Source organism: Solanum pennellii, chromosome 4 (genome assembly GCF_001406875.1).
Source record: "Solanum pennellii chromosome 4, SPENNV200".
NCBI classification, from domain to species: domain Eukaryota; kingdom Viridiplantae; phylum Streptophyta; class Magnoliopsida; order Solanales; family Solanaceae; genus Solanum; species Solanum pennellii.
In genome coordinates this window covers 75,120,538-75,148,142 of record NC_028640.1, presented here as the reverse complement: position 1 = coordinate 75,148,142, position 27,605 = coordinate 75,120,538, and the positions used below count along the sequence as shown (strand labels likewise).

Sequence of the window (27,605 nt, the reverse complement as noted above, 5' to 3'; positions counted from 1 at the left end):
TATATATATATATATATATATATATATCATAAGTAAATATATTACGCGGTTCAAGTTCAAAATGACAATGGAATCATCAACCGACATCAAAACCAACACGAGTATGAACAAATGGACGATCTCCAACCATAAAAAAACAAATCATCCATAGAATCTAAGAGGTGTTTCATACCTATGAATGTTTCAAGTTTCCTTCGTAAATCAACGTTATGGAATAAGAATCATCTTCGTCAGTAACGTCATCGTCATTATTATAAGTCAGGAGTTGTATTGGATAACGATTTTTCAAGGGTTTTTGAAAAAATTTAAGAGTTTTGATAAGAATGGAACAATTATTGTAAGCGTATTTGAATTTCAACATCTTAATGAGACAACTCAACAAAATCTTTCTCACTATAGCTTCGACAGTTTGCTTCTTTAAATAGACTAGCAAGAAATTCCTTATTTATGTTATCGTTAAATTTTGTTCAACTTTTAGTCATTCAAATCAAAACACTTTTGACTATATTTCTCATTATTAAATTTTATTCTGCATTTAGTCATGCAAACCTAAATACAAACTTCCTCTTTCTCATATTATTGAACGTCATATCTAGCTAATCCTTTCACTTATAAGAAAATATTAATTTTTCTAGTTTGCATAATACTTAATTATTTCGATCTTAATAAAAACCTACTCGAAAGCTCAAAAAGATTGTTGAGATATACGTAGCCACGGTCCGCTCAATTCAAGTCATTGACTGATAGATAGTTCAGATTAACTTATGACGAAAAACCTTATATATCAAAATATTTATAAAAAGAATTATATTTTTAATTTAAAAAGATCACTTGTTAACATTCTTAACCATATCATGTGTAAATTTACTCTAATTTTATATATGTAATCTCTTCTAGTTTTTTGATGTTACTCGAGAAGGTTTTCGATTTTAATATTATGTCCCTCTTTTGTAATTATTTCAAATAAAACAAGCTAGGGCACAATGTTAAACCCCATGGGGTTAAAAATTGGTCGAAGAAAGACCAACATTCTAAGATTTGAGCTGAAAGAAAGTTATTTTTACACCACTTTCATTTTGCTGGATACTCAGTAATAACAATAAGAAAATTAAACTAAATAGAAATCAAAACTTTATAAAGCATCACAAAAGAAAGAGTCTTTTTTTATAGATTAAGTTGAGACCCTAATCAACTCTTCAAAGACCAAAATCAAGTAGTATGAACATATAAGCTCAATTACATACTTAAAACAATTAAATGATTAGGTCACATGTCATCTGTTGAAATGCTCAATTAATGGTCCAAATCTTCATGCTCTTGTTGTTTGAATGTTACTAAGCTCTCCTTATAATAAGAAACCCCACAACCACCAAATATTGCATATTTGCTCAAACCCGAATGTTGAAATCCAAGATACCTCATACTGTTAGTCCGAACATTATAAGAGACCAGTTGAGAATCTTTAACGACTGTAATGAGAGAGTTATCATAACAAGTCTTAATCGGTGTGAAGAGTTCAAAGGTCACAATTTTGTTCCAGACCCCTGGTTGGATCAAAGCCCAAATATCATAAGCAAGCATACTACATGTGTTATACTTCAACATGGCAATGGAATCATCAATTAACATCAAGCCCAACGCAAAAGTATATACAATGTTTCTATCTGGCCCTTCGATTTCTTCAAACATCTCACTTCCAAATTCGAATGAAAGAATGGTGTAATTACGATGGTCGCCCCCTCTTAGCAACCAGTAGTAACTTCCATTCAAATAAGCAGTACCAAATGAGTGTTTCACGTCTGTGTAGAAGGGGAGTGGTTCTTTAGGTTCAAAAATTCTCCATGAACCCCTAGAACAGGAATAGACTGATGCCGTATATTTACGCCAATAACCACAATGAGAGTAAACAATTTTATAGTCATTAGTCACGGGGTCCAACCCGAACCCCAACATAGGGGCATCAAATATTATGGGTGCAGGGAGTGGGATTTGGAGGGATCTCACTTCTCTAGTAGCAGGATTCCACAATGCACATGAAATCATAGTATCAATTGTTCTATACATTAAAAATAAACCATCCACAGAACCTATGAGGTGTGTCATACCTTTGAATGTTTGTGGATTTTCTTCAGAAATCAAAGTTATGGAGCGGGGACCTTGACCAGCATCATCAGAGGTACCAACAGTATAGGCGAGGAGTTGTGGGGGGCTACTATTCTTCAAGTGTTGTTGAACGAATTTAGGATTTTTGATAAGAGCACACCAGCTCTTGCTTACACATTTGAAACGCAACAACGACTTCACTGGACATCTTAACAGAATATCCTTTTGTATATCTTCAGGGAAATGAACCACACAATCATCCATTTTTAGGTTTCAACAAAAACAAAATTGCTTCTTCTTTAAATAGACAAGGATGAAATTCCCCCATTCATATCCTTCATTTATATTACAATAATTCATTTTACCACCATTAAATGTTATTCTACATTTAGTCATGTAAATCCAAAATACTTTGACTACATTTCTCATTTTAAATTTTATTCTCTATTTGGTTATGAAAATCTAATTAATACTATATTCCTTCTTATTCAATTCAAATTTGTTCCAAATCTAATTACTTTGACTACTTTCAAATGATACTTTGACTACATTTCTCATTTATTAAATTTTATTCTGTATTTAGCTATGAAAATCAATTTACTTTTTTTCTTCTTACCCAATTTAAATTTTATAATCCAAAATCTAAATACTTTGACTACTTTCTCATATTACTTTGACTACTTTTCTTTAGTAGCCGTCTAAGAAATCATAAATAAGAATTAATATGTGTACTAGTTTTATCTATATGTGTACTTTTTATACTAAGAGATTGTTTGAATTAACTTTAAAGTTGGTCAAACATATGTTTAAATCAATTTTAGTTTTTGTGAGTGTTTGACATAATTTAAAATAAGTTTAGAATGACTTCAAAATGTTTTTAAAAAAAAACAAAAGCAGGATTATCCCTATATTTTTGTTTTCACTTAAATGTCATTTAAGTTTGACTTTTTTTTTATAATTTTTAACTTAAAAGTTACTTTTTTAAAATCAATCCAAACGAATTCTAAATGCATACGTGGAACAAAATAATGGAGGAATTCTTTTGAAACTTCACAATGTGATGCACTTGATTAACACGGTGTACACATTTAAAAATACCTAATTTTAAGGGTAAAATAAAAAAAAATATTTTATTGCTTATGTCTTGATTTTAAAAATTGATAAATAAATATTTTCATTAATATGGAAAAATAATATTGGATGAAGGGAGTAAGAAAAAGATAATATAAATTGTGATGAATATTTTGTAGAAACTTTGAAAAACAATTTAGATTGTGCAAGCTAAAAAAAAGTTATTACAAGTGTAATAACGTTTTGTTGTAATATGAATTTGTAAAAGCTCATTCATAAATTAAGACAACATTGAAGAATAAAAATCATTATCTTGATAGTACTATAAACAAATATCGATAAATGTCTTTAATTAATATAATAGAGAGCAACATCGTAGTCGGTGGAATAAAATTGTAATAGAAATTTTGAGTTTGAGCATTAGGTGTGAAAAATATAATAATAGGGGTGCATTCTGTTTTTCTATGAGTTTTACTCGACATAAATTGAGACTCAATGTGATCATTGGACACTATATAGATAACAAAATACATACAGTATATAAAACAAATCTTGTCTATTCAAGGAAAATTAGGGATCGAATTTTATTTTCGATCGAGCTTACGCCTATCAGACTAAAGAAAAAGTCAAGTCCATCAACAGATGAAGATAAAAAAGGAAATGCCTCTTATTCGAATTAAAGAATGAGATTGACTGCCACTTTATTCATACGAAGATTTAAGAAAACGTGATTTCTACTTGTCTTATGAAGACAAAAGAAAAATTAAGTGATATTTTCACGGAGCTCTAAATGATACTCGAAAGAAATATCTTTAATTATAACAAGTTGGACATTATTAATAATATATACTTCAAGTTGAAAGGAAAAATAATTTTAATGAAATGTGATATATATATCAGCTGCTCAAGTAATTTTGCACACTTATAAGCTCAATTACAAACACTTTATGCATACAATAGAGTTATAACATTAAGTAAACATGCTTATACTTCACAAATAAATGATTAGGTCGCATATCATTTGATTTTCTCCACTTATTTAGAAGCTCGATTAATGGTTCAATTCTCCATCATCTCGTTATTTAATTATGAGTAAATTATTACTATAATGAAATACTCCGCAATTGCTAGCTTTTGCATGCTTTTCCAAACCTAGACAGTGAAATGCAAGATCCTTCAACTTGTTAGTTCGAACATTATAGAAGACCAGTTGAGAAGTTCTAGTTGCCAAAATGAGAGAACTATCATAACAGGACTTTAAAATGAGAAGCGTTGAAAGATAACAAGTTTGTTCCAAAGCCCTAGTTGGATCATTGTACATATAGCATAATCAGACATATTAAGATCGTTCAAATTCAAGATGGCAATGAAATCATCATCCAACATCAAACCAAACACATGAGTATGAATATGTGGCCCTTCAATCCCCTCAAACATCTCACTCCCAAAGTCGAATGAATAAAAGAACGATGGAGTAATTGCGGACACATTTGAATCGCAACAACGATTTTACAAGACACCTCAATAGAATCTCATTCATTATATCTACCGAAAAATTAGTGTGTTCTCTCATTCTTATCCTTTCACTTTTGTTATCATAATTCAGTTTATCAACATTAAATTTTGTTTTAAATTTAGTCATGGAAATATAAATACTACTTTCCTCCTTTCTCATATTAAATAAAATTTGTTCTACATTTCGTTATGGAAATTTAAATACTTTGATTCCTTTCTCATATTACTTTGATTACTTTTACCTTTACCAACCACTTAAGAAATCGTAAATGAAAATTAACATTTTTTTTCTAATTTTATCCGTACACTCTTTTGACTAAATGTATTCAAAAAAAAATGAACAATGGAGAAATTCTTTTGAAATTTAACGATATTCATGCAGGTGGTCAATACGATTTACACTTTCAAACAGAATTAGTTTTAAGGAAAAAATAAAAATAAAAACAATGAATTGAATATTATCCTCATTTTACAAATTGATAAATGAATAGCTTTAGTAATGTGAATATATATATATATATATATATATATATAAATTGTGATGAATACTATTTTTAATATTCTTGATAAATAATTTAGGTCTTGCAAGCTAAATAATAAAACATTATTAGAAAAACACATGCGCTTTGTTGTGGTATGAATTTATTGAAGTTTCATTTATAAATCAAGAAAATATTGAAAAAATGAAGATCATCCACCACTTGATAGTTTTATAAACAAGAGCTCGGAACCTAAAGGGTGAAAAATGTTAACAAAAGTTTTAAAACGGTATATGAAATTTCTTTTTAACCAAAACGGCAAAATCGCTCAGGTTGGAAAAAGCAAAATCGCTGCTATAGCAGCGATTTGTTAAATTTGATTTTTTTTAAAAAAAAAATTGTGAACAAAATCGCTCCTGCTCTCAAAGGAGCGATTTTCAAAATAAAAATTTTTTAAAAATAATTTTTTAATATGTCGCTGCTAAAGCAGCGACTTAAGTTAAATTTTTTTTTATTATTATTATTATTTGCTTCTTTTTTTTAATAAAAAAGTTTAAATCAAAACAATTTTTTTTATTTTTGTAAATCAAATAGCTGCCAAGGCAACGATTTTAAATTAAAATTTTTTATTTATGATTTAAAATCAAATCGCTGCCAAGGCCGCGATTTTAAATCAAAATTTTTTTTAGCAATTTAATTTTAAATAATAAATAAAAAAATTTAATTATAAATCGCTGCCTTAACAGCGATTTGATTTTAATTTTTTTTTTTGATTTAAACTTTTTTTGAAAAAAAAAAGAAGTAAAAAATTAAAAATAATAATTTAAACTTAAGTCGCTGCTTACTAAAAAAGATTATAAAAAAGAAATTTATTTTGAAAATCGCTCCCAAAGGAGCGATTTTGTTTAAATTTTTTTTAAAAAAAAATCAAATTTAATAAATCGCCGCTATAGCAGCGATTTTGCCTTTTTCGGCGGGCAAAATCACTCACGAATGGTTAAAAAGAATTCATATATCGCTTTAAAATTTTTGTTAACATTTTTCACCTTTTAGGCTCTGGATTCTTATAAACAAACATTGGTAGATATTTTTAACAAATATAGTAAATCTTAGTCAGCAGAACAAAGTAGTAGAACTTTTGGTTTGGAGTATCAAATATAGAAAATATATTGATAGGGGGAACTCGATACAAATTGAGATTTAATGTGATTACTGGACACTATATAAAGATTTTATAAGTAAAAAGATTAAAATAACATTATTTTATAAAGTTACTCTCTTAATTTCATATTAACTGAATTTTTTATTTTTTTCATTGTTGAGTACTAAATTATTTAAAGTTCAAAATGGGTGTTTGATTTTATTTTTTATATATATCTGTCTTTCTTTTATATTTTTATGATTTCACAAAGAATAATAGTGAAAATTTTATTCAAATTATGTACGTAAATATTTTTTTTAATTATGTATTGCTTCACAAATTCGAAAAAAATAACAAATCAATATACATTTGAATATATTACTTGAAGAACACATACATAAAGAGAGAAATCAGTACCCATTCCAAAAAAATATAAAGCTGTGTTACCAAATTTAGCTAAATATATTTGTTGGAAATTGAAACGCTTTCTCATTAGAAAAAGAAAATATTTATTGATATTTGAGAACGTAAGAAACAGTATATGTTATGCATTATAATCATATTTTTTTAATTATAGATAGATTAAGAATTTAAAGTTTATTAACTTCTATCATAATATCAAAGTTATAGATGACAACAGTTATGAGTTCATAATCTAATATTTATTGATGTTTTGTAGAATCTCTTAGTACATTTTTTTAAAGAAGCGAATGTCATTTAAATATGTGCAACTTTTATATATATCAAACATAAAATTTATATTTGTATGTTATAGAAAAATTTGCATAATTGCGCTTCATAGCAAACTTATATATGTATAATTCGCTATACATATACAATTGAAGCGAATTGTATAAAATCTATAAAAAAAAACGAATAAAATCTATTGAATTCATCTAAATTCGGTAACATATAAGCTAGCTCCACCTCTATATATAATTTAACTACGCACCCTCCGGTTTTTTTTTTTACTTATATAGTACTCCATAACAAAATTATAAGTTTCTTCTAAGTGTGACAATTGCAAATTAAAGTGAAAATACACATTATTCATCATCATTAAATAATATATACATACGATATATAAAACAAATCTTTTCTATTTGTTATGTGAATATAAATATTTTGAAGTCAAAAATAAAAGCTAATTGGTCCATTCATAAAACACAATAAATGATGAAATAATTTTATCACCGCAAAAGATTACGAAGAAGAAAAATGCCTCACGTCTACCAAAATCATGAAAAGGACAAACTTTTTGACAATATATCAATTATCACCTCAAATTTCCTCTTTAGCAAAAGCAAATAAAAAGAAACTTCTTATTTAAACACCTTTTTTAACAATAAGAATCACCTAAATAAGTAAATGAAAGTGCAAAATCTCTGTCATAACAATATATTCAGTGTAATTATATAATGAATTCATAAAAAATAAGGTATACTATAACCTTATTTCTATCTTTGAAGAGTTTGAAAAGATAGTTACATGCACATTTTATTTATATATACCATTATGAAATAAAAAACTATTTTCATATACCTTCGGTTCAAATAAAAGTTATCAAAATATAAATATAAGAAAATACATTAAGAAAATAGTAAGATATTAAAAAAAATAGTAAAATATTGAGACAATAATACACGTTAAGAAATAAAAAACTACACAACTACTATTTAGGATGAGAGGAAATGAGAGACTAATTAACAATTTCCATATACCTTCGATTCAAATAAAAGTTATCAAAATACAAATATAAGAAAATACATTAAGAAAATAGTAAGATATTTAAAAAAATAGTAAAATATTGAGACAATAATACACATCAAAAAATAAAAAACTACATAACTACTATTTAGGATGAGAGGAAATGAGAGACTAATTAACATCCTATCTCTTCCTCCTAAAATGTGACAATACTCTCAATATATATACCAAAATAATCTTATTTAACCTATGTTGATGGTAAATATAAAAGTTATATGAATACTAATATGTTGTATAAGAGTAAAAAAGATTACATATTTTACCATCACATTTATTATAAACCACTTTACTCTAACCAAAAAAAATTACTTATTTTTTCAAGTTAATATACATAAATTATACACATTAATCAAGTGCATGTTGCATGAATTGGTGTCTATAGAGCTCACCCGAGCACTAATTATTAGTATATAGAAATTAAACTCTAATAAGAAAGTACTTACTTTTAAATTTAATATACATAATTTATATACTGATTATACACGATTATACACATATTAGTCAAATGCATGTTGGCATGAATTGGTCTCTATACAGAGCTTATCCAACTTTCTTTAAAGGAGATGACACTTAACACAAAAAGTCATTAATGTGACATATCACAATTCAATCCAGGGTGTAAAGCTAATAACAATTGCTCCCTAACTAAAATGTTTCTCACAATTAAAATAGACATACTAAACAACAAAATTAAAAAAAATTAAAACTAGCTAATAGCACTAAGAAATTAAACTAGGGAAGATGAAATTTACTTCGTTTCAAAAATTACCTAAAAGAAAAAGGGGATTCTTGAAACATGAATTTTAGTAGCTCAAGTAGTTTAGCACATCCATCATCGATCGATTCAAAGTCACATCGTTGGAGTAGCTCAACTAGTTTAGCACATCCATCATCGATCGATTCAAAGTCACATCGTTGGAGAATAAGTGGGAATACTGTTGATCGAAAAAATTAAATTAGCAACTCTTTCTTGGTTTGCTTTTTCTTCTAGCTCTGCTCCTTGTAGGTTGTTGCTTTTGTGGTTGTAAATTTTTATCCTCTTCAAATTCATCTTCTTTTTTGTTTTCACCTTGTGATTCTTCAACTTCATTTGTTTTGAGCTTCTTTAATTCAGCAGAAACTTCTTCTTCATCTTCTTTTACAATACTAATAATCTTTCTTGGTCTTCCTCTTTTTCTAGGAGTAATTTGTTGTTGTTGTTGTTGTGAATCTCCACTCATTGCTGATGATTCTGCTATTGCTACTGACAACTCTTTTGTTTTCTTCACAACTTTCTTCTTTCCCATCAATCTTTGTGACAATCCACTAAACTAATTTAGTCATTTCAAAAGCTTATAATATGATAAAAATAGAATCTTGAAAAACTCCAAGAAATAAAAATTCAATTTTTAAGGTTTCTATTGCTCTCTTTTAGTAATAACAAAATCCAATCTTGAAAATTACTCAAAAATAAAAATCCAAAGTTTAAGGTCTCTAGAGCTTTCTTTTAGCTACATATCATAATTAAAATCCAATTTTGAAAACAAACCACAACATAAAAATCCTATCTGTAAGATTTCTAGTGTTTTCTTTTGCACATATAACCTTAAAAATTCAATCTTGAAACTACCCACAAAATAATAATTCAACCTTGAAAATACCCACAAAATAAAAATTCAATCTTTAATGTCTCTAGTGGTCTCATTTGCATATATAGCCTTAAAAATCCAATCTTGAAAATACCCACAAAATAAAAATTCAATCTTTAAGGTTTTTAGTGTTCTCTTTTGTATGTATTACCTTAAAAATCCAATCTTGAAACTACCCACAAAATAAAAATTCAATCTTTAATGTTTCTAGTGCTCTCATTTGCATATATAGCCTTAAAAATCCAATCTTGGAACACTACCCACAAAATAAAAATTCAATATTTAAGGTTTATAGTATTCTCTTAATATTACCTTTAAATCCAATCTTGAAAACTAAAATCCAATCTTTAAGATTTCTATAGCTCTCTTTTGCACGTATAACCTAAAAAATTCAATCTTGAAATTACCCACAAAATTAAAAATTCAATCTTTAAGGTTTTTAGTGTTCCCTTATATATATATTACCTTAAAAATCCAATCTTGAAAATACCCACAAAATAAAAATTCAATCTTTTAAGGTTTCTAGTATTCTCTTTTGCATATATTACCTTTAAAATCCAATCTTGAAAACTACCCACAAAATAAAAATCCAATCTTTCTATTGCTCTCTTTTGCATATATTACCTTAAAAATTCAATCTTTAAGGTCTCTAGTCCTCTCCTTTGCCTATATAACCTTAAAATCCAATCTTAAAACTACCCACTAAATAAAATTCAATTTCTAAGGTTTCTAGTATTTTCTATTGCACATATAACCTTAAAATTCCAATCTTGAAACTACCCACAAAATAAAAATTCAATCTTCAAAATTTCTAGTGTTCTCTTTTGCATATGTAACCTTAAAAATCTAATCTTGAAACTACCCACAAAGTAAAAATTCAATCTTCAAAGTTTTTAGTGCTCTCTTTTGCATATAATTATACACTCTTAATAAAAACCCAATCTTGAAAATTACTCAAAAACAAAAAAAAAATCAAATCTTCAAGATTTTTGGTGCTCTCTTTTGCATATATATATACACCCTTGTGGTATATGATAGGAAAATCCAATCTTGAAAATTACTCAAAAACTCTGTTTTGCATATAAATAAATCTATACACCCCCACCCCCTACTAATTAACCCAACACAACATACCCAAAGCAAAGATGATAAGAAAAAGTAAAAGAAATGAATAACTTACTTTTATGAGATGGTAGAGCCAATAATTTATTTTTTTTCATAAGAAATAACTCATATGTTTAGCTCTTTTGGTGCTAAGCAAAACCTTGCATCTTTTCATACAAAACCATATAGAGAGAGAGACTTGAGTTGAACAAAAAAACAAGAGTCAATTATATATGAAAAAAATATTAGAAGCTACACAGCAAATATTTCCTTTTTTTCCTTTTTCTTGACTTATCTATTCATTCAACCTTCTATTTTCCTCCTTTGCTGCCAACATGGAAAATAATAGTTCCATTAGAATGTGTGTGTATATATATATATATATATGTATTCCCTCTTTCTTATTTTATGTTACGCTTTTTATTTTTCGAGAGTAAACAGATTAATTTTGGCGGATATTTACATAAAAAAAATTTAAATTTTTTGAAATGAAATTTACATATTTGTACTATGTAAAGATACTATAAGTCACAATAATTGATAATTCAAAATATTAAAAGAATCTATAAAAAACATATGATTCAAAATATTAAAAGAATCTATGAAAAACATATGGTCAAAAAAGATTTATTTGAATCTCAAAATATAAAAAGTGTCACATAAAATGAGACAGAGAAAATATATATATATATTACAAATTGTAATTGGCTGGACCAGCTGTTTAGCAAAGAAGGGAAGAGATAATAAGGTGGAAGGAAAAAAAGAAGTGAGAAAAATAGAGGGTACTATGGTCTAAGAATATAATATAAAAATCGTTGGTACGTGAGATAAAAAATAAAATTATTAAATTATATTATATCGAATTTGACTACAATATTAATTAATTTTAAAATTATTTTATTCTATTAATTATAGTATTATAATATTGTGACTGATTATTTTGAAATAACTAATTTAATTTAAAACTCTTGAGATATCAATCACCACAAATATAACATATATACCAAAATAATGCATTTTTAGTTACAATTATTTTACTCCCATCATTTATAGTAAATGTTACGATTAACTATTTCATATAAAAAATAATAATTAATAACAATATTTAACCTATGAAATACAAAATATTTTTATTTATTTCATCTCACGTACAAAATATAATTAATTTCAACGTCAGTCAAAACTAAAATGGAGGTAGTGTTGAAAACTGTGGGCTATAGTTTATTTTTTAACTTATTTGGGAACGTATATGCACGTTGTTTCTTTACTTTTAAGTATTTTCAATATGAAACACTAAAATATCATACTTTAATGAATAAAAAAATATTATTTAAATTTGAATTAATTAAATTAATAATTTCAGATACATAATATATATATATATATAAAAAAAAAAAAAGTGATGAAGGTGTGGGGTAATTTTAGTGATCAGTGTCCCAGTCTGACCATTTCTGTCGCCTTTGACACATGTGGGGTTTTGATATTTTATTTTTGTCCTCGTGAATAAGAAATTAGTTTTAAATGTGTATTATGTTAAATAATTATTTATATTACATATATAAATTTATAATAATTAAATAATAATTTAATGAGATAAAAAGTATATATTAATCCTCTTAAGTACTAAACTTTACGTCTATTTGACATCAAGCTTCCCCTTAGTTATCACAAAACGTAAAACAAAATTAATCCAATAATTAGTATCAAAGTTATTAATTTAGCAAAATAAATATGAAAATGACAAAATAATAATACGGTCGATTTTACTATCCTTATTTATAATTTGATAAAACGGTTTTATTGGTAACTTGAAAACACATTGCAAGAAAAATTTATCGGCTTTAAAAATTATACACTTTCAATTAGCAAAAATTTTGAGAATGATCAACACGTGAAACTCAGAGAAAGAGAGATGATTAATTGGACGTTTGAATAAAATTTCATATTAATTGCAAGAGAAAAACATATATCAAATGTTGGAATAACGTGAGGTAGGTGGAAATTATGTCAACTTAATAAATGAATAGTATTACAACATATTAAAAATATAAGCGGATAGTTAAATTAATGATAATATCATAATGTCGCATCGTATTATTTAAGGATAGTTCTCTAACAATATTTTTTTAATACCCAATATTCAAATTCAAAATTTTTAACTAAGGATAAAATAATTTCTATCTCTATACCATAATTTACATCGATAAAAATAATTTGTTTATGTATTGGTGTGTGCATGCATATTGCTTGATTTGTTTCATTAGCATTTAGTGGCAAGTTGAGTCTCGATAGAGGAGCCTATTTTTAGTTTATATATACACGTGAAATATCAATGGGACAAAGAAAAAAAGAAATTCTTAATTAAAAAATAGAACCATTAAGCAAGTGGGAGAATAAAGCAAAACCAATAGCAACTACATAATTATTAAATGAAAAGACATGCATCATCATTACAAAGATATTCGATTAGAATTACGTAAGTATTAATAATAATTTCATACTTTATTTATTTAAAAAATGATGGCTTAATTTAATTTAAAATGGAATTTAAGAAGAAAAAAAAACTTTTAATTTTGTGATTCAAAATTATAGTTATATTAAATATATCAAAATGTCCTTTAATCTTGTGGTGTTAAACATATCATATGAAAAATTAAAGTTAAATAATGTATTGGTTTGAACGTGATTTTACTACAATTGCATGATAAATCCATGTTCCCTCCCTAAATTGATTTAGTCTTTGCATGGGCGTTGTGATATTGACTTGTTATCAATTGAATTGTGATTTTTCTGTAAATACTGGATAGCTCAAAACTGAACATGCACCTAAGAATGCAATTTTTAATCTAATAATGATGCATTAATAACTGAGTCATGTATAACTGAATAACTGATATATCTGACCTAGTATGTGTAATTCAAGAATTAAACAGCATATGACAAACGACGTTTTCAAACGTTAGGCGACATCTGTGGTGTGTGCGCATCGGGTGGGCGACATTGGTTATGGTGTCGCCAAAAAAGAAAAAGGGTCATTCTTTTTTAAACAGACTAAAAAGGAAATAGGATCATTCTTTTTTAAACCGAGGGAGTAGCAATTTTAATCAACTATCAAATAAATTCCTAATTTAGCTTGTGTTTGTTTTCGATTTTGTAAATTCATATTTGAGCTTTTCATGCTAAAGTATTTCTATAAAATGTTCTTTACAATTATAACATTAGTTTCTTATAACGTTATAAATATCCGAACAAATAACACCATTACAAAGAGATTGTACTTTCAATTTATATGTTAGATATAGCTATAACATGTCAGAAATAACTTATCCATTTTATAAAATTAGAAATAGAATTCATACATGCTTTGTTTTATTTTTAAGAAACTCAATTGCTTATAATATTAGGCCAAAATATATTTTTATTGTTATACAAATTGATAAAAAATTATTTGACATTTGGGGTTTATTTGATAGCATATTGAACCCCACAAGAATTGAGTGATGAGATAGACTCGAGGCAATGTATGACCAATGAATTTTTCGGCCTTGGAATCTGGATTTGTAAAAATAAAATAATATTTAAAAAATTAATGTTTGTTAATATATATAAAAAAAAATTAAATCATTACTAAATTAATAAATGGTAATAAAAAATTATCAAATATAAGAAAATTATTATATCAATAGTTTCATACTAATAAATTAATAACATTTTTTCGAATCAGGTAGTCATCCCTCGTTGGAGATAGAGGGTTGATAACTTGGTTTAGGTAAAGACTGAAAAAATTAATGATCTAACCTGTTTAAGTTTGAGCGAAACATTAATTCACAAACTAATAATTCACATATTTATCAACTCAATTAATTTTGACCCGTTAAAATTTAGCCATAAAATATATTTTGAATATCAACCATTTAGCCCATCAGCTAGAAGCCCAACTAAAGTAAATAAAGTAGTTGGGCTTTGTCATCTAATTTTCGAGTTAAATTCCAATAAATTGATCCAACACTTGCCCCTTCATTAATATTATGAAGTTAATTATTTAGATACAAATTAGTTGATAATATTATGAATTTTATTTGATTTTGGTGCATATTAATATGTCAAGATACATGTATCGTGAAATATATTGGATCAAAATTATGTGTGATTCGTTATAGATATTACATCCAAATGAATTTACATGTATTTGAGATACATAAACAAATAACATGTATTTAAATATATCTACTTGAAAATTAGTATGAAATTATTAATTTATGAGATAAAATGTAACTATTCAAACTATAAAAAGAATTAGAGAACATTGTAGGAATATTGGTGTAATTAGTTTCTAATGAATATTAGGAATTAACACTTGTCAACCACAAAATATTTGTTTTCTTTTTTTAAAAAATACATTCGATATTCAGTGTTTATATTAAAATCTCAACTAAATATGTATTACGTATCAAAAGGACAATTGCCTCTAATTAAAGAATTTCACTTTACATCATAAACCGTGTTAATCACTTTTCACGAAATACTTTTTTATTTATTATTTAAATAAGTAAAACTTCACATATTAAATAGCTAGTTATTTTTCAAAAAAAGATTGACTATAGGGTAAGTTAGTAAGCTTGTCCTTTTCTTCAATTCAATTAAATAATAAACACTCAAATTTCCACAATAGATGTAATCTACCTATCGATCAATGTGATACAGCGAATATGATAGTTTTTATTTTAATTAGAAATTTCAAATTTAAATTTTAATTATAAAATATTTTTAATTTAAAATGCTTCTTTCGAATAAAGTCATGTAAAATAAAAATTTAAAATAATTAAATTTTAATATAAATATTAAATATTGAAATAAAAAATTTATAAAAATTGTGGTCTAGGTTCAAAGTTGGTCAAAAGCTACATTCTTCAAACCTAAATATCACTTTCAATTAAATTAAAGATGCCGACTTAGTAAAAATAATTTTAAAAAAATAATCCCCTTATCAGATAAGGTTCAAATTATAATCCAAGATTTATCTCTGAGTCACACCCCTTCAAAATCACTATTAATTATCTTTTTTTTTACTTTTAATTTTCAATTTTTTTGATATTTATATTATAATACATAAAATTAGCAGATCTAAGATAAATATTTTTTATCAATAAAATTTTGTGTCTAGATTTAAATTCGAAACCTCGTATCAAAGGAGGCATCCTTTTGGTGGTCAATATTTTTTCTTGTCTGTTATTTTTGTTGTGTATGAACTTAGTGATTGGATAATTTTTTGTCAAATAAACTATTTGCTGATTTATTTGTAGTCTATATACACACAAATATACCTATTATATATACATAACACACACACATTGAGGAAAAAGGTGATTTGTTGGGAGGAAGACTCCAAAAGGCAGCATCACTGTACTTTATTTTGGGCCACAAGATTTGGAGAAGGCAATCAAAGGGAGCAAGCTCCTTCATTGGAATTTTGAAAGTGATTTGATAGATAATTTTGCACAATTTTGGAAGGTGAGGTTGAGGTTGTGGTTGTGGATTCAAGATTTGACCTTTGTAAGTTTATTAGGTTGAAAAAGATTTCACCTTTTGCCTGTATTAAGAAAGTGACTTAGGGGTTATTTATTCTTGATGGCTTGCAATTTTATAGCATAATTTTGGGAGTGAAGGAGGTGAAAAAGTAGAAAAAGATTCAATCTTTACCACCTTTTAGACTTATAATCTGTGGTTCTGCAGGTGGGGTTGTGTTTGATTTTGATTATTTTGTGTTTTTGTGGATGATATTGTTATGATGCAATTTTATAGCATAATTTTGGGAGTGAGAGAGGTGAAAAAGTAGAAAAAGATTCAATCTTTGTTACTTTTTAAACTTCTAATCTATGGTTCTGCAGGTGGGGTTGTGTTTGATTTTGGTTATTTTGTGTTTTCACCTTTCTTTTGTTTAAAAAACAAAATTAATGATAATTAATGGATAATGTTGTTTTGATGCAATTTTTGGTTAAAAAAAAAAACTTGTCTGAGTAATTCATATGAAGCTTTCTTTTTTTGTGAATCTTTATATTTCTTGTTTGTGTGATCCCCTCTCTGTTTGGAATAAATTACCTTTTAATCCTTTTTGTAAGGTAGTGTAGTTTTCTTTTTATAGCTTTGATTCCGTCTTTTCTGTTCCTTGTATCAAGGTATTCTGTTCCTGGAATTCTGGTTTTTTGTGGTACCTGGCAAAATCTTCATCTCCATATATGCTTTCGGTTTCAGTTACGGTTCTTGTTTTGTTTTCTTTACAAATTATTAGTGATATATGATTGTCTGATTGGTAAATGAATGGATGTATGTTGTCAGCCAGATCAAGATACACGTGAAGGCACCGTGTGGAGTAGGGATTTGAATTGAAACACGGTTCCTAGGCCTACGGGGGTGCCAGATTTACGGTTCTATGATCATGTTCTTGTTATATGAGTACATGGTGAAGGATTTTAGTGAGGGATAAGAAGCTACGATATATGGAGAATTCGCGCGAGTTTCTAAGCAATGGAAAACCAGCTGATCCTGGTCTTCAAATTATAAGGCACCCCTCTTACCAATCTTGTGGGAAATTATCGTTATCTTGGTTTGATATTAGAGTATTTTACATCAGAATCAGCAATTTTATGGTCGATGATTCAACCCCAGAAAGTCTTACGCTTAACCATATCCCTCTAAGCCCCGATACACTGCTAGAAGTTAATGGTAAAAGATGTTCAGTGTACTCAGAAGGAGCCTCTTGCTTTCTTCGAAGGGACCGTGTTGATAAGAAAGCTGAAGAAGCTACATTTGTGAGCACAGATAGTATAAGATTGACTGGGAGTGTGAACTTTGAGGTTTCATATAAAGATGATCTTTTTCTCTCTGGGACTTTGGAGATGGCCAACATCAATGATTCTCAAAACTGTCTTAGGAGATGGAGCATGAACTGTGAATCAGTTATGAGTGCTGGCACGGGATTTCTGAAAGGAAAACATATTGTGGGTTCTGAATCATTGTCACCGACAATTGAAGTCTATGTTACCGGTTGCTTCTCTGGGACACCTATCATCTTAACTAAGACTTTGCAGCTAAATCACAGGAAGAAGCACCATAGAAAGGGTATGTTAGACTCCATTCCGGAGCATGACACATCTGAACAGCATAAAGAAGTCTCATCTGAACATGATCTGCAGGTATTATTTGTTCCTCAGACCTTTTTCCTTATGTAATCGAAATCTTAAACATGCAAAATGGTTGACATGGCATATGCTTACCGCCTAACTCTTTACATAGTTAACCAATAGGTGGAATGAGACAATCGACATCATTGCCTTCAGTTTATTTAGTGTCTTTCTGATATTTTTCGAGAGACCTAAAAATGTTTTGGGATCCGTCTTCCTCTTTGATTCAAACTGAATTTGAGCTTATTTTAGTGGTGGAAACAAGCTGAAAAAGTTGAACAGTGTGAAAAGAGACTTTTAAATAGACTGGGGCACATGTCGTCTTTGAAAGTTTCCAAATGTTTAGGGCCTATGTTGCTCGAACTCTTCAAAAATATCACTAGGTGCGTGTCCCTTCAAAAGTAGTGTATTTTTGGAGGATCTGACAAGGGCGGCAACATTTTTGGAGATTCCGAACAACTTAGGTTAGGGCTGCACGAACGATCAGCTAAAGTGACTTGAACATTTCTACAATTCTTCTTTTTCAAATGATAACTGTGCTACACTATATACAATTTCACTTGTCGAATTGTATTTAAATTTTTTTATACGTTTAAGCCCCAAAATGTTTACGTCTCTTTTCCTTGTTGGTGATCTATCAAGAAGTAATGCATGATATCCTATACACAGCTCTTTCCTCAGAATTTTTATTATTGATTGGACAGGCACCTTCAATATATATGTGTTCTAACCAAAGATAACTACATTAATGGTATTCCATTGACAGAATGGGGTCAGTAAAAGCATGACCCTGACAACTCGTCACGGTTTACTCTACCATTGCATCTAGCTTCATAATGTTTCATGCCATGAAACATGTTTATTTAATTTTGTCGCGAGCTACAAAAAGTTCGCATCTTTAAGGAGAACCACCTGACACTGGAAATAGAATCTTATCTTAAACATGTCAGAGGGTATGGGCAGCTCATACTTTTAACTAACTGTTTAATTATATTATTGCATTGTCCCTATCCTTCTAGTTTTTCTTTACTGATAAAACAAAATTGTCCCTATCCTTCTAGAAATTGGCGTGCATGGGAGGTTATCATCAGGATGGCAACTAGATGGGCTGCCATCTTTTCTCATTTTCATTCCATTTCAGCTCATTGAGAGTACTTGACCATTCTGATGTCTTCTTTGAGCTAATTAGAGACTCTTCCGTTATAATCTCCATAAATTAGATGGATTTTCTGAAGGTGGTCTGAATGCATATTTATCTTGAAGCAAAATGTCAGATGGAATACAACAATAATAACTACAATTCAGTCCCAAATAAGTCGACGTCAGCTATATGAATCCTCAATCTTTCATTTGAGCTCATTTCATATCATCATCATATTAAATAAATAAAAGTGAGAAATATGTACAATATATATTGATTTATAATATTAATGATAATAATATTAAAAGTTCTCTAACGAGTCTAAAACATATCCTCTACTAGTTGTTATCACCTGTCTGGATCTTTTACTTCCATCGTAGCCTATCTTTTGTTAATTTTGCGTTGCTGCCTAGCATTTGTAGCTCTTTTGGGAAAGCTTCCTCCCGATTGTCTTTCAGTTGGACAATATTGAAGTGTCAGCTGCAAAAATCTAAGGCCGTCCATCTATCATCCCCTGTATGAATATTCTTGTCTAGATAATATAGTGGGAATTCGTCACGTGCCATCCATCTTTCATGATTAACTTTAGAAATGCTATGATATATGAATTCTGCTTCTGATGATAACACTTGGCTCCTTGCTCTGATGTTGTGTGATTGAATAGTGCCATCCTGTTTTGTTCTTACATTTTTTTGCACTCCATATGGCAACCTTAATGACATTTGTTTCTTTTGGGATATCGAATCCATAACATGTACGTCTACATTGTTCCAAACTCAAGTTGACCTTTCTTGGAAGTAAATCCAAAGTTTGAAATTTTCAGCTCATGTGTAAGTAATGCCTATGTGCTGCTTTAATTTTGAAGTTGACAAAAATTAGTTGCATTTCATCTACAGTTTCTGGTTGTTAAGTTTTCTGTGTCGTTTCGATTGAAAAATATTATCATGGCAGTGGTTGGTTTTAGTAATTCTTTAGTACTTGTTTATTTTGAACCACAAAGTAAGTTCAACAGGTGCAATTAATTAGATGAATCCCACAGCTTCTCAGATGCGTAATTACACGATGGAAACTGCACAGATTCTGAAGTTCATTTTGTGTTTCACAGGTAACAGAATACAACAGAAACTACAAACCAGAAAGCGAAGAAGACTACAACATGTACTGGGGAAGAACAGAACTTATGGATGGTGAAGACGGAGAAATGTCCTGGTTCAATGCTGGGGTTCGAGTTGGTGTTGGGATTGGCCTTGGCATTTGTGTAGGAGTTGGAGTAGGAGTTGGTTTATTAGTCCGTACTACACGAAACTTAAGAAGGCGCCTTATGTAATTACATAGCATACATATAAAGGCTAACAATAGAGAGATACTGTTTTTAAGAATATATTGTAATTTTGAGACATTTTCGACGTTTCTAACCATTTTCTTTTTCATGTGTAATCTGTTTGCTGCATTTTTTGTGGTGAGTTGCTAAAGCTGTATGGACATGTTTTTAGGTAATATTATATCATGTTGAGATTGTTATTTAATGTGTAAATATTTATTTTCTTATGAGAACCTTATATAGCCTGGTATTTGTGCCTTTTAAGCAATGATAATATATGGTGTGTTCATTTAATCAGTACAACTTGTTCCTGTGACTCATATATATGGGGTGTGCAATATAATAAATTGTGTAAATAGTCGATGTTGAAGTGTATTGGAAATGTCTGCCCAACTATAGATGAAGACACAACTTCAATTAATGGAGGGCCAAGATTTTATCAAGAGAAATCTAACACACGAAGCGTCAAGAGTAAAATCTGCATACATCTAACAAACTTTTTGAAATAAAGAGACCTGTTGAGGCTTAAATATTTAGTGCTTTTTGATTTCTGCATAAATCAAAGTACAACCTACAATTAAAGTTCATCTGAAATAAGCTAATGTCTGTGAACATGATCTTACATTCCTCATTATTTATTTGAACTTAGTTAGGCATATAAGAGACTGAGCTTTGTCAGTGTTGCAATCATTCAAGCTCAGGCAGTGGCTTATAGAGTAAGTGACTAAGGTTCTGGAGCAACTTCTACTGCAGAGTAACAACCACCATTACCACCAGGACCAGGGGGATGTTTGTCCGAACCCCAAAACTTGGCGGCCTTCACATCATCTTGAGCCATTTGCCTTGAAAACTCCTCGTGATCATATTTCAGTGTAGCTGTTCCTCCAAACTCAGTAGGAAGATTGTCCACGTCGAAGTATGACTTCATCAGTTCCGCGCTATCCTTATTCTTTGGATACACAAACTTGACCTTTTGAAATGTTTTGGGATCCATAAAGTATTTGACAATCTGGAAAAGTAAAAAAAGATAACATTAAGGGGATGGCTAATGATTGAACAATATAAAAAATAAATAGATAATAAGTTCAGTAAGAAATTTGGGGGACATGGCAATGGTAGAAAATTTGAATGCCTGATCCCCCCCCACCCCCCCCACCCCACTCAAAGCTTCCAAAATTAACAGCTCCACTCTTAGAGAGGAAGTTTTGCCGATGCATTAGGAAGTCACATCTACTTATGAAAGGAAGTACGCGTTTTGTTTTACTCAACTACAACACTACAGGCTAGGTTTGTTCAACTAGCAGGGAGGAGGTAAGAAAAACAAAGAGGATGAAAAACAAACCCTCCAAAATGTTTCAAAAAGTCGCGGTGGATTGTACAGAAGTGCTGCAGCGAGTCTCTCAGGGTAGTGGTTTTGCAAAATATTGATGGTCTCGCGAGCAGATTTTACAGGAACATTATTGGTTATAGACCATCCAGTGAAGTCAATTAACCAGGCCATCTGTTCTTGACCTTCTGGTAGATTAAAAATGGCATTCTCGATTAGATACACCAAATGCTTCATCTGGTTGTCTAGTGCTGCCGTGTTCTGCAAATATGAGCAACAATTTTAAGAATTTCACAAAATGGAATAGGAATTGGAAATATCAAAAGAAAAGTTCTTGAAGATATCAACTTGCTTGTACATTACCTGCATTCCTGGCCGTAATATTAGGACTGTCCTTCCATGGCGGTCATGAAAATTTGCTTTAAACACCTTCCCAGTCTCACCTTCTTTCGCTACATCATTCTAACAATGCAACACCATTTCATGGTCAGCAGAAGCAATTGTAACCTAATATAAATTTTACAGAAAATTGTATCTGCAGAGGCCTAAATATGAAATTGGCAGAGCATAGAATGGTAAGACAAATTGATTGTAGAGTGGTCAGTACAGTTCCAGTATCTCCGTTAGAATATCCACACAACATTGCAAAAGACTCATACTGCTTATATTTCAATATTATAACTGGTCATGGTTATTAGTGTGATCTGTGGTTATTAGTGTGACCTCTTATGTCCTCAAGGAAGTGGCCCAGTGAAGAGGCATGGAAGTCAAAGCATGGAGATCCCATGTTTGAATCCCAGTTACAACAGTAGGTGCGCGCCCACCAGCTGTAACCTTGATGGCAGGACCTTCTTACTATGCTCATGGACTGGATAGTTCACCCCCTAGACTAGTTGAGGTGCGAGCAAGCTGGTTCGGACACCACTAATATAAAATATAATAATTTTCCAACTAGATTTTTCATTCTAGCTCTACTAACAAGCTTTTTTTTGTTCGATATGTAGCTGATAAACAAACAAGTTATCAACAAAAGATAACCACATTAGTGCAAAGCACAAGAGATAACCACATTAGTGCAAATCTATTGTTCCCTTACCCAGCGAATTTCTTCAGGTTTAAACGATAATCTCCATTTAAGCGTCTCCTCCAACATCTTCTTTGCTTTATCTACATTCCAATTCCGTGCCTCCAAAAACCTTTTTAAACATGCATCAGTGCAGAACTGTGCACTGCGCCCTGAGAGTTGCCCCAGGGAAGCCCTAAGCTCCTTAACCTTAAAAAAAAAAAAGAAGACACGCAACCTCTAAGAGCTTATACAGGATATACTAACAAGCTAACATAAGCCAATGCTTGAAAAATTCACTCTATATTTATCATCCTTGCCATGCAGCATCAAGAGGATTCAATCATCTTTCGTGAAACATTCGTAGGATAAGTATTAATTTTTTCTGATAAAGTAAAATATTTTCATTCATAAACATGGCCAAAACAGTTGTATACAAAGGGTATACCAAAAAGTTAAGGATAAGTATTACTATGCAAGGACAATGCATGCACAGAACATGGCCAAAACAGTTGTATACAGAGGGTATACCAAATAGTAAGGATAAGTATTAATATGCAAGAACTACACATGCACAGAACACCAACACCTCTTCCACAGAGACAATGATAAGAAAACAAATCCCTAAAAATATAGAATCATAAATACATGAGAAATCCAATCTACAATCTAATTGAAAGCAAGAGGATATTAACATACAAAGATAAACATCAGGACTATTGGTTACCTTGTGCTGCTGGTCCTCACCTCCCTGTTCAGTATTAGAGTGGTTCTTGCGACGAAACATGGTGAATGCTACTATAATTTGTCTCTTACTTGAGCTTTACCTGAAAAAATGATTAATAAAACAAGCAACAGATTGTTAATAGTTAATTTACCCATGTAGCAATGCAGATGTTTTTCTCACAGACTACAAACAAGGGGACTTGGCTTTGGTAAGCAAGAATGTTGTAACCAGCCTTTTATTTGAATAAAACACTTACGATTTGTGACAAAAATCTCACGCAGTTTATTGCTTCAAAAAGAATCACTACAAGGCAAAAAGGCAAACATATTGCCTAATCCCAGATTGGCTTTTCCCAATTACGAAACAATTTACCATCGATATCAATGAAAGATAATGTCGCAGTCTAATATTCTTCCCTGATCAACATTTATATGTTTTGTCAAATAGGATGACGAAATTGAGAGACAGAAAACTTGCCTAAAGTAAATTGCTAAAGGCGACTGATTTATTACAGGTCCAGAAACCCCCATCAGGTATTGTCACTAAACACATCATTTTATCAAATTGTCCACTTTCAAGAATCATATGCATCAGCAAGTATAAAAGTAAAGTGCAGATTCTCACGATATGATAGGTAATTAGGTAGTAGTCTGTATTTAGAACACAACTTGGCAATAGATTTGGGACGAGATCCTAACAAGTAATATGAAGAATACTCTATGCATCTTTCACTAGGGATCTTCTTTATCAGGAGTTACCAGCTAATTCGTGAAAGTGAAAGAATCAGAGCAGCACAAACACAAAATATTCACATTATCTATTAAAAAAAATTGACATATCATACAGCATTCAACCACCAAGACTCCCCACCAGAAAGGGATCAATTTTCACTGCAAGCACACAGGCTTGCATTATAAAACTTGTAGTTTGCAGTTTGCCATGTTTTCCAAGAATGCAACAAGGCCTCAAATAATAACATGCTCAAGACTTCTACTAATTTAAGGCATAGTAGACTTGAAGTGGCAAGGTATATCACACACAAAAAATGAAACTTTGAAGATCACATTCATTAGTTAACGTAGGGTAAATTGGAGTCATGCATTCCATACTTCTAGCCTATGTTGTTGTAGAAACACCTTGTGTTCACTTGCTTTCAAGCATAAAGGAACTATTATTATCAAGTAATAATTCAAATACAAAGGAACTCACAACTCTTTTGATAAACAAACACTATTGCAAACTTCTTTGATATCCTCTAATCAAAACATGGCTTCTAGATAAACTGCAAATCGCAGAAAAATAAGTTACTATGCTTTCTTTTTCCGTTCAAGTGCAAAATTCATCCTTTTGAGTATAACCCTTCTCAAAAAAAAAAATCATTATTCATCATTTAGAAAGAAAAAGAACTATCCTAAGGTCAAAGTCAGGAAGAAGTATAAGTTAGGTGGTAGACCAACAAAAACCACCAAACATAACATTTGCAGGGGTAGCCTCCTGCTGCTTGACTCATGATCTACCAACAATAGAGAGAATTCATTAATAAGAACAATCTTTTCGCAATTTAACACACCCTGTACAAAATAATCTGCTGCCACTCAATCAACTACAGAATCATCTGTATATATTCAGCTCTATCCAAGTTCATTTCAGCTATTCAGCCTAATTCGAGAGTAATTCGACATAACAAAAACAACAACATCGCCATTGACATTTCAAAAGTGGTGTACCTAGACCTTAGCCCTTCCTTCCAGCCTCCGCGCGAAGGTAGAGAGCTTGTTTATGATAAATACTCAGTCAAATTACAGCAAGTCAAAGTAGTTATGACCAAAATCTCAAATCAAGTACTATTAATATTCAGCATTAGATTAACACAAACAAATTAGTCAATAAAAATTAAAAAAAAAATCACCATACTATAGAAAAATCAATCAACAGATCCAACAACTCCACTATAATAGCTAAAACAATAATTAAAAAACTACAAAACTACCAAAAAAAGTAAAATCAGAAACATGTCAAACCTACACCACACGCAGCAAATAAACCAAACCAAACTCACAGAAAAACACATAAACAGAGCAAAAAAAAAACAAAACCCCAAATTCGTAAACAAAAGTAAAAAAAACGCAAGTAAACCCTCCGCCACCCACGGCGGCGGCAACCGACTCTGATCATACCTGACGAGAAACGGAAGAAGAAGAAGAAGAAGCACAAAAAAGTGAGCTTGAGATCCTTTTTTCAACAGAATGTCATGCAAATTCTGTCAAAAAAATAAAATAAATGGAAGAAAAATTAATTCATACACTCACGCACTTCTTTCTCTCTCTATATCTGAGGAGCAGAGTGAGAAGTACACACATATTTCTCTCTCTCTCATATATATATATATATATATATATATATATATATATAACGAAATAAAAAAATAAAAATAAAACACTAAGATATTTTTATTTTGAGAACCTTTTTGGCAAATCGACTTTCCATATTAGTGTTGAGATCGAATAAATTTAAATTGACATGATATATAAATATAATTTTTAATTTGATTTGATTAGTAAATATGATGTTTAATTTTAATTGTATATATGTAATTATTTAAATTTATATATAATAAATAAATAAAAATATTTGTCCTATTTGACGTCCTATATGATAAGTGTATTATATCATTTTGGAAATGTGTTTTCATATGTTTAATTTTACACAATTTTAAGTGTATACTTTTGCATATGTAAAATTGAAAGACGTAAATGTTAGCTTAAACGAAATTGAAAGATGTATTTATGCATTATTCTATTTAAATATAGCATAACATATTAATATGCGTTTTAACTTGATTTCAGTTGATATATATATCCTTCAATTTAAGATTTGTACAAGTATACACTTAAATTAATATAAAATCGTTCTACGTAGTAGAACGCTACTTGGGATATAAAATTTCCATATAAAACGCTATATAAGACGAAACTCTCTATTTATTTGATTTTATACAAATTAAAGTGTTTATTTGTGAACACAAAAAATTAAAAAATACATATCAACCAAAACTAAATTAAAAAAATAAATCTATATATTATATCATATAATTATATATTTAACATAAGTCAAATAATATGAAATGGAAAAAATATTTTTTTTGGAAAATATGAGTCATTTATACGACTTCTCGTGGTCGTTTCTTAATGACTAGTGCTATATTTGTCTAGAAGGTGATATTTCTTTTCACACTGGCAACACGTGTCGCTCAGATCTACGTTGTTGAATCTTTGTAGCAAATATCTACCGTTGATTTTCTCGTGAGTGAATAGAGATCTGTCCGTTAGTCAAATTTGCCGTGCGTTACAAAAGCATTTTGTTGACCCGATGACTACGGATCCATCTGATTTGTTTTTATTTTTTTTAATTAAGCTTATAGTCTTAATAAGATTGAATTTTTCTAATAAATTAATTTCTTTCACTGTCTAATTTTATGTGATATCTTTATTTTGACACGATTTTTGAGAAAAAAATAAAATTTATTACTTAAAATAATTTTTGATACCTTTGTTGTTATAAATTATTTTATTTAAAAATAAAAATAAGATTTTAAAGTTATTATTTCTGTTCAACTATTACGTATTAACTTGTTGCAGGATGAATAAATAGTAAATGATAGGGATAATTGTATTTGATTACCTTTATTAAATATAAGTAATTTAAATATTAAAAAAATATATTTAATAATAAAAATAAAATAGACACAATATGATAAATTTTTTTATTGATTTTATAAACTGTGATAATAAGTGATTTTCTTTTGCGATGAAACAAAAAAAAGAATAATATAAAATGGAATCAGTGGCGGAGTCACCATATATTAAGGGGGTTCGTCGATGAAAAATTATATTATTTTTATATATTAACTTTTTTTATGTATGTATAATAAGTGTCGAACTCCTTTAACTATTTTATATGTCTATTTCTTTCAATTTTAAATCCTCTTACTAAAATTTTGACTCGACCTCTAAGTGGAACAGAGAGTTAATAGTTTA

The 27,605-nt window shown here is 29.4% G+C and overlaps 3 protein-coding genes across 7 annotated transcripts; 1 reads left to right on the top strand and 2 right to left on the bottom strand.

Annotated features, from left to right (window-relative positions):
• Positions 1-1,293: 1,293 nt before the first annotated feature.
• LOC107017564 (F-box/kelch-repeat protein At3g06240-like) lies at positions 1,294-2,367 on the bottom strand. The gene has a single exon (XM_015217734.1). The coding sequence runs from the start codon at positions 2,365-2,367 to the stop codon at positions 1,294-1,296; it is 1,074 nt and encodes a 357-aa protein (XP_015073220.1).
• Positions 2,368-15,833: 13,466 nt separating this feature from the next.
• Positions 15,834-20,664, top strand: LOC107017771 (uncharacterized protein At1g01500-like). 5 transcript variants are annotated; one of them, XM_015218027.1, is made up of 3 exons: positions 15,834-16,319; positions 17,145-18,001; positions 20,236-20,664. In XM_015218027.1, exons 2-3 carry the CDS (start codon positions 17,306-17,308, stop codon positions 20,455-20,457), a joined length of 918 nt encoding a protein of 305 aa, XP_015073513.1. In that variant the 5' UTR covers positions 15,834-16,319; positions 17,145-17,305; the 3' UTR covers positions 20,458-20,664. The 5 variants fall into 5 exon arrangements, with proteins under 5 accessions (XP_015073513.1, XP_015073516.1, XP_015073512.1 ...); XM_015218030.2 differs by having other exon boundaries at positions 15,922-16,319; positions 17,149-18,001; XM_015218026.2 differs by having other exon boundaries at positions 15,922-16,361.
• A 284-nt stretch (positions 20,665-20,948) lies between these two features.
• LOC107017772 (phosphatidylinositol transfer protein 3) lies at positions 20,949-25,937 on the bottom strand. Its single transcript, XM_015218031.2, has 6 exons — positions 25,746-25,937; positions 23,569-23,668; positions 22,875-23,051; positions 22,142-22,240; positions 21,794-22,039; positions 20,949-21,460 (listed from the first exon to the last, which is right to left on the bottom strand). The coding sequence occupies exons 2-6, from the start codon at positions 23,626-23,628 to the stop codon at positions 21,176-21,178; spliced, it is 867 nt and encodes a 288-aa protein (XP_015073517.1). The 5' UTR covers positions 23,629-23,668; positions 25,746-25,937; the 3' UTR covers positions 20,949-21,175.
• Between the last annotated feature and the right edge of the window lie 1,668 nt (positions 25,938-27,605).

What these genes read in the sequence shown, in the direction of transcription:
- LOC107017564 (XM_015217734.1), bottom strand. Translation starts at nt 2,367, where the DNA reads ATGGATGATTGTGTGGTTCATTTCCCTGAAGATATACAAAAGGATATT.
- LOC107017771 (XM_015218027.1), top strand. Translation starts at nt 17,306, where the DNA reads ATGGAGAATTCGCGCGAGTTTCTAAGCAATGGAAAACCAGCTGATCCT. An exon ending in CATCTGAACATGATCTGCAG is followed by an intron (nt 18,002 to 20,235) that starts GTATTATTTGTT and finishes TGTGTTTCACAG; the next exon opens with GTAACAGAATACAACAGAAA.
- LOC107017772 (XM_015218031.2), bottom strand. Translation starts at nt 23,628, where the DNA reads ATGTTTCGTCGCAAGAACCACTCTAATACTGAACAGGGAGGTGAGGAC. An exon ending in GTGAGGACCAGCAGCACAAG is followed by an intron (nt 23,052 to 23,568) that starts GTAACCAATAGT and finishes TTTTTTTTTAAG; the next exon opens with GTTAAGGAGCTTAGGGCTTC. An exon ending in TTTTTGAAACATTTTGGAGG is followed by an intron (nt 21,461 to 21,793) that starts GTTTGTTTTTCA and finishes TTACTTTTCCAG; the next exon opens with ATTGTCAAATACTTTATGGA.